Source organism: Sesamum indicum, linkage group LG8 (assembly GCF_000512975.1).
Source record: "Sesamum indicum cultivar Zhongzhi No. 13 linkage group LG8, S_indicum_v1.0, whole genome shotgun sequence".
Classification (NCBI taxonomy): domain Eukaryota; kingdom Viridiplantae; phylum Streptophyta; class Magnoliopsida; order Lamiales; family Pedaliaceae; genus Sesamum; species Sesamum indicum.
The window spans coordinates 7,762,761-7,770,097 of NC_026152.1; the positions used below are offsets into that span (position 1 = coordinate 7,762,761).

At 40.8% G+C, this 7,337-nt stretch overlaps 3 protein-coding genes across 3 annotated transcripts in view; 1 reads left to right on the forward strand and 2 right to left on the reverse strand.

Annotated features, from left to right (window-relative positions):
- Nucleotides 19-1,362, reverse strand: LOC105167848 (protein DOG1-like 3). The gene has a single exon (XM_011087680.2). It carries the CDS (start codon nt 1,067-1,069, stop codon nt 308-310), a length of 762 nt encoding a protein of 253 aa, XP_011085982.1. The 5' UTR covers nt 1,070-1,362; the 3' UTR covers nt 19-307.
- LOC105167849 (protein DOG1-like 4) lies at nt 2,486-3,728 on the forward strand. The gene has a single exon (XM_011087682.2). It carries the CDS (start codon nt 2,544-2,546, stop codon nt 3,531-3,533), a length of 990 nt encoding a protein of 329 aa, XP_011085984.1. The 5' UTR covers nt 2,486-2,543; the 3' UTR covers nt 3,534-3,728.
- Nucleotides 4,200-7,337, reverse strand: part of LOC105167850 (protein MALE DISCOVERER 2) — a 5,420-nt gene continuing 2,282 nt past the window's right edge. Inside the window, 10 exon segments of the mRNA XM_011087683.2 lie at nt 4,200-4,637; nt 4,732-4,929; nt 5,021-5,175; nt 5,276-5,408; nt 5,509-5,702; nt 6,214-6,687; nt 6,780-6,841; nt 6,926-7,021; nt 7,100-7,240; nt 7,327-7,337. The exon segment at nt 7,327-7,337 is cut by the window's right edge and continues 6 nt beyond it. Coding sequence (XP_011085985.1) covers nt 4,377-4,637; nt 4,732-4,929; nt 5,021-5,175; nt 5,276-5,408; nt 5,509-5,702; nt 6,214-6,687; nt 6,780-6,841; nt 6,926-7,021; nt 7,100-7,240; nt 7,327-7,337 — 1,725 coding nt within the window. The 3' untranslated portion in view covers nt 4,200-4,376.

Consider the following 7,337-nt stretch of genomic DNA (forward strand, 5'->3'; position numbering starts at 1 on the left):
TCTTTTGCGGAATCTTACTACAATAAAAGACATTAGGTTTTTACTTCAAAGGAGAAAAAGAAAGGAACTGTTTTTTGCTAACCTCCTATTTCTCACAAAAAATTATTACAATCTACAAGAGAACCAACATTAATTATTACACATAGATTATATAGGTATATCCTGCTAATTTTATACCCAAGTACCTCCTGCTCTTTATTACAGAACCAACACCAAAAACATAATCCACTTGTAACATACAGAAATTACAAGCCTACGTTCGAATTAACAAAGAAAGGTAGCTTAGCTGGGCAAAACCTCCGACTCATTAATTAGCCGAATTCCTACCATGATCAAGATCGTTCTTCTTCCCCCAATCTTGCATGCAAAGTCGGAGTTTCTTACCCGCCGCCAGGAAATCCACCGCCTGCCGTGGCGTTAGTATCCCTACAACCTCCCTCAATGTATTCAGCCTTAACTGATCAGCCTCTCCCAAAATCTCTGCCATTGCACGGCCATGCTTATCCAGCGCATCCTCCAAATTATCGCTCACTTCGCAGCTCCTTCCCCGCGTTTTCACAGCGATCGACGCCAACGGGTGATCCAACACGTTCTCCTGCAACCCCGCCAGCCGGGTGCAAAGCTTCCTCTCTTCTCTTATCGTTTTGCTCTGCAACTCGTCCACCATGGATATTTGCCTCCCGGAAAGCTCCCCCAAGTGCCCAATTCTCACCCCACGAAGGAACTCGGAAAGATGCGACTCAATTTCCTCGCCACAGAGAGCGTAAATTAGGCGGACAAACGAGGAGGGTCTGCAGCCACCGATCCACAGGACCGATCTCTCGAGGGAGGTGCACCAGGTGGGAGCGAAATAGGGCGAGACATCGGCTCGCGCCATCAGGCTTCGTCTCTGCACGTAATCTTGATAATGGTCCATGATTTTCTCGATTAATCGTGTCAGTTCAGCATCGGCGGTGCGCCCATTTGCATTCAGAGAAATGGCTCGGTTCAACTCCGAGAGTTCTTCTTCCTGGAGGTTCATCCACTCCTGATAGAAGCAGGATTCGCGAACTTGATCCGTCGTTCCCATTTAGATATATAGTTGTACAAAGTGGAGAATTCTGTAATTACAAATTCCAGGATGAAGGAAGTTCTTTCAACCGGAACGCGTTATTCCTTATACTTATCTGTAATAATGTACCCAGTGTGAATCAGAGAGATAAAAGAGTATTGGACAGATTATGATGTAGTAGTAGTGTATATATGTATATATAGTACAGTTTGGAATTTCTTTTGTGCGAAGAAGACGACAATATCTTCCGTCAAGCACTTTATCTTTTGCAGTTTGTGCTGATCCCTGAGATCAGAGTGGACAACCCAACATGCTTTTACTTTTTCTCTTTTTTCCCGTTTTTGTAATAATGAGTAAAAGATGTTTTAAATGTCACCGTTTGTTTGTTTGTATAGGAAGCAGAAAAATCATGAGTGTGTGTATACAGACAGTTCATTGCATCTTAACCGACTTTGTATAGATTATAATTTCTCTATTGAGGTTGCTGCACCCTATTAATTGCCTAGGTGAGTGCTTTCTTGTCGTTATTGTCGCAGTTTACATCATCACCCGAGCAGGCTCTATATCACATCCTATTCCTGGGTTTGAATACCCAAAATTCTTATTCGAAAGTATTTCGCAAGCTCCTAGTCCCACCAGATCATATAAACAATTCCCTCTGATTGACCAATTTGGGAGTTTGATGGGCCATCTTTTTGAAGGGCTTCTCAGACAAAACTCTTTCGACAGCCAACCTTCCCGGAATCTTGGGTCATTAGTCACTCAACGTAGTTTGGTCTAGCCCACTCTCGTCTCACATCGGGTTTAAAAGTAGAAAATAGGTGGGCTTGTTTTATAACCACAGAGCTGAGGTATGTAAACCCAAAAACGAAAAAAGAGAACTGAGGCCCATGAGTCGAAAAGGGAAAGGCAAAGCAGAAATAAAGGTTGATCCATTAAATAATTATACAACACCTCCGTATCCTATCCAGCTCTGCAGGGTATTTAATCCATTCGATCTAAGGCTCCATAAACTGTAGTGTACTCGCTCGGACACAGTAACTCCTTAGAAGGTGGTAATCTCGGGGCAAATACGCGACAGCCAACATGGTACTATAGCTCATTAATCATGATCTACATCCACAATTGTCCCTAGGAATTACGCCTGGCCGACGTTTTGTGTCATATATAGAACATAGTTTATTTAGAAGCTGTTATTTGAGGCTGGCACAAGATTTTATTTTATTTTTTATTTGAATTATTATTAGGTTATGAGGTTTTAAGGGGAAGAGATATCCGCCCTGATGCTCCCACGTGGGAAGACACACTCGTCCTGCAATTGACACGTTGCCACGGGTGTTGCGGCGCCAGGTGCTACTATGGATGCATGCGTATGTATCTCAGATCACATCTCAGTCAAAGGTAGAAAGAATCTAATTATGTATATGTATGTAGATTGTAGTGTAGTGCTGGGCGCGCCTTTCACATGATGAAAATTTGCTGCGCGTAAGCCATGCACTTGCACTGCACTGCACAAGCCACGCATTTCCCGATTAGCATACTCCGTGTCTTAACCCCTCATTTTACATCTGGTCACTCTCTTCCTTTAACACCACACCTCCTAAATAAATTCTCACACACTCTCTCTCTCCCTCCCCTAAATACCCCATTGCTGAGATACATACTGAAAGCAACTCATCTCCCAAATTTCTTCTCCTCTCTGCACTACAGTATAATTAGAAGAAGAAAGATGAAAACCCAAGTTGAAGAAAAGTTCTCTGACTTCTATGCGAAATGGATGGACCAACTTGAACATCTTCTTCAGCTTCTTCTAGTGGTTTCAAGAGATGGGCATTCTCAGGAAGCAGGCTACCAGTCCATGGTTAACAAACTTACGGCTCACCACAAGGAATACTACACATTCAAATGGGCTTCGGCCCATGAAGACGTTTTGGCCTTCTTTGCTCCGGTTTGGATGAGTCCTCTTGAGAACGCCTATCTTTGGGTCACTGGCTGGAAGCCGTCGACGGTTTTCCGGCTTGTTGAGTCCCTGAGAGGGGTTCAGCCGGAAGGTGGTATGAAGCTCTCTGGCCTGACTGAGGAGCAGGTAAAGAAGATTGAGGCTTTGAGAGTGAAGATTAAGGTCGAGGAGGAGAGGGTGGAGAGGGAGATGGAGAGACAGCAGGTGGGCATGGCGGACAGGAAAATGGTGGAGCTGGCGACGCTGGAGAGGCAAGCCAAGAAGAATGGAGGCGCCGCCACAGTTGCTCAGGTGGACGGCCTGGTGGAGGTGGCGCTGAAAGGGTTGTTGGCTGGGTTGGAGAAAGTGATGAAAATGGCAGATTGTGTTAGGCTGAAGACACTGAAAGGGATGTTGGATATTTTGAATCCTATGCAGTGCGTGGATTTCTTGGCTGCTGCTTCAATGCTTCAAATTCAGATAAGGAAATGGGGCAAAAAGAGAGAAGAAAAGAGCGTTTTAATCACAGTGAAAACCATGTGACACAAGTTTTTTAATTAGATTTAGCTATTTTTGGGTTTTTTTTTTCTCCCTTCTTTTCATGAGTTAATTAGATTTAGTTATTTTAATGAGAGAGCTGGTAGGTATATATATAAATGTATTGATCGTTTCCTGTGTATATGTAAAACAGGTTGTGCATATGCTGCTTGCTTGTGCAATTTTCGCGAGCTTCCAATACACTCCAGCCCCTAAACACCCCCCTCCCCCCCTTTCCAAGAATATAAAAAAAAAAAAAAGTTTGAAATTCTTGGGGTAACAGGAAAGACAGATTGCAATTATCTTTTCGACCAAGATGATGACATTATTAATTTCTTCATTATTATTAAAAGAAGTTAAACATTTGACTGTGAAAAGCTAACAGTAAATCCCATCACAAGCTTTTGAATATTTAGATTTGAATTTGATTTTGGTTGATGAAGGAACTTTGAGTTCATAAGCTACAACTCGAGTTTTACATTACGGCATGAAAAATATGCCAAAAGATTCAGGTGGTGATTCAGCTCTCTTAAACATTGATTTTTACTTGCATGCATCACCATAATAATATATAATAATAATAAGAAAAGAAAAAAGAGTACATTTTACTGAAATATTTCGTTACAGCACTTATAGTCTCGGGCAACAAAGAAAGAATGAAAGTAATTAGAAGAATAAGAATGGCGCATGTTTATATATAATAAATGAAGGAAATGATAGTTACAAATAATTTCTTTATGCGTTCTAAGAGCAAAGCAGTGTAAAGGTAAACTATAATAATATCCATCCACTTCTTCTTCTTGTTGTAAAATGTTATATGGTTGACTTACAAAAAGGTTTGCAGTGAAATCAAGCCGCCTCCGCCGATAAGATCTCAAGTTCCGCCCACCATAGCGGAGAAAGCCTTGGAGTTGCTGCATCTGGCGATATATCGATCACTTGTCTCAATTTCTGAATCACTTCTTTCATGGAAGGTCTTCTTGGCGCATCATGTTGAGTGCAGCTCTGGATCACCTCACACACCACCTCCAGCTCATTTTCTTTAAACGATTTCAGCGATGGATCAACCAATTTGTCGATGGTGCTCTTATCGTTCAAGTACTGAGCAGCCTGACAATATTACAAGTAATCCAGGTTACATATAATGAAGCTATCATGAGCATCCACGAAATAATATCGGTTAATGCAATGTTTTAAGTAGTACCCAGATCATGAGATTCCCCTCCTCTTCTGAGTAAGGTGGCCTTCCAGTAATTATTTCAAGCAACAAGATTCCGAAACTGTGAATATTTGTTTCCACATCAGCATGAGGGCGCTGGACAGAGTGCGCAGACTCAGTGTCTACAGTGTTAGTGTTCTTTAACTTGCCCACGAGTTCTGCCCAGAAACTGATGTCTGCAATCTGAAAGGGTAGATTCTCAAAGTGTTAGCAACATTCATCATATATTACTTGAGGGATAATACTAGAGCACTCACTAACAAGAGAAGCCTACTTTAGCAGCGTAATCATCTGTCAAAAGTATCTCTTTGGAAGTCAAGTTGGAATGTGCGATTGGTGGATTGAGATCATGCATGTGTTGAAGGCAATAAGCAGTCCCCATGATAATCCTCATCCTTGCATTCCAGTCGAGGTGTTCAACTTCTTTAACTGAATAAACAAAGAACAGATGATTCAGCCTTGTGAAATTAAGGTGTGGTTACTATGTGACGAGAAATGACTACTATATGAATTTGTATCCTCCAAATACCATGCAGATGCTCGTTAACCGTGCCATTCGGAGCATACTCCAGTACCATCATCCTAGTGAAAGGCTCATCCTCCTCGCAGTACCCAATAAGATTGAGGAAATTCTTGTGGTTAACCCGCGACAAGGTATCAATCTAGTAGCAGTCGACAAAAGCAAATGAGAAATTTTTAAGTATACTTTTGTATGGGAGATGATAACATATTACTATTTATAATTGATATTAATCAGCTAACCTTATTCCTGAATACCAGTTCTGAACGTTTAGACCAGTCTTTTAAAGAAACTATAGCAGTTGAAGCAACAGCAATCTCGACTCCACTAGACAGAGTTCCCTTATACACTGTGGCCACACCCTCGTCAGTACTAATAATGTTGCTGAAGTCCTCACATGCTGTTTCTAGCTCATCTCTGTTCAACTTAGGGACCCCTACAGATTAAGCGCATTCATTTCAATACATATGATAGATCAAAGAATTTCAAATAAGTATCCAAAGTGCAGATTCAAACAAATAATAGAACAACTATAAACTGTTACTCGGATGGTTTCAGCAATCGTTATGACTTTCAAATGATTATTACTTATGTTAACTATTGCTTCACAATGGTTAATTCAAGCGTCATTGAACTGGTTAGGAGGAAGTATCCCTTTTCGACCCCAGTAAACATTCAGTTTCAGCAATATTATATTTTTCTGTTTAAGCTAGCATCTGTGCCCTCTTTCTCCAGAATATCCAATTTTATGTCACATAACAAACTTCCATGAAAGACAGGCAATTTTAACATGATTGAATTACTTTTTGGGGTATATATGCTAATAGAAAAAAGCACTTTTTGTAAAAATGACATTAAAAATTGCAGAATTCACATATTAAACTAGCAGGCAGAATCTCCGGATATACTGAAACTTGAAGCATCCATATCACATACGAAAAGCATACCTGTAACAAAAGCTTTCTGCAACTGCCCACTCAATCCAGTCTTCCAAGGAGCAATTGTTTTTGCTGCTCTGCTTCTGCAGATGACAATTATGACTACAGCAAGAATGAGCAAGAAAACTCCAACTGATAACCCCACAATAAGCTTCACGGAATTCCCTGATTTTCCAGTATCTGAAGACTGTTTATCTGTTGGTTGACCGGCAGCAGCAGCATTAGTTATGTCGGGAGTCATATTTTCTTGATCTGAAGTAGGTGCGGTTGCAGGAGGAGGAGGAGGAGATAGTTTCTTGCTATTTGGAATAGCAGGAAATGACCCACTACTTCTGCTTGGAAGAGTAGTGACAGGTTCTGGTTTAGCGGGTATTCCACCTTTGGGAGGGATGGCAGCAAGGTTACTGGACTGTTCAACTAATATACGACGCACATTATTCACCTGATTTTCTACATTCCAAATGACATCTGACTCAGGTAAATCTGGAAACCACAGTAACCGATGTGTTATTCATCTCAAGTACGATGAAAGGAGTATCATCAATTTAAGAAAGAAAACGCATAATCTTGATTACCTGTTAGATTGGTGGGACTATCATCAGCATGATTCGGTGACAATTCACTTCCAAACTTGAACCTTGAACAAAGAAGATATTTCGTGAATAAGATTCTATCAGAGGGAGATAAACAGCACAAACGAGCAGTAATTATGATTACTTACAGCTGGAATAGATTGAGGTAACGAATTATGGTCCCTTTAGTTGGTACCTGGAACGAATTTGATTTTTCCGATTGTTTTATAACACTCTGCCAGATACTGTTCAAAACAGAGAGCTCAGAAAGACAGTACCAGAGAAATGGCAATCTATATATGCAGCAAAGTCAAGAATCTCACCAGTGTCCAAATTTTCTACCCATGCAGCCAGCTCCAGCAGAAGCAGTTGCAAGGATCTCATCAAACTGTAAATCAGTTAGCAAACCAAGTTTTCCGATTTCCACAGGAATGCTTCCTTCAAACCTATTATCACAGAGCAACCTAGACCAATATACAGAAATTAGCTGCGGTGTATAATATTGCGTGGCAACAAAATAAGCATGATATACTCAGAAGTTATTACATACAAATGCTTTAG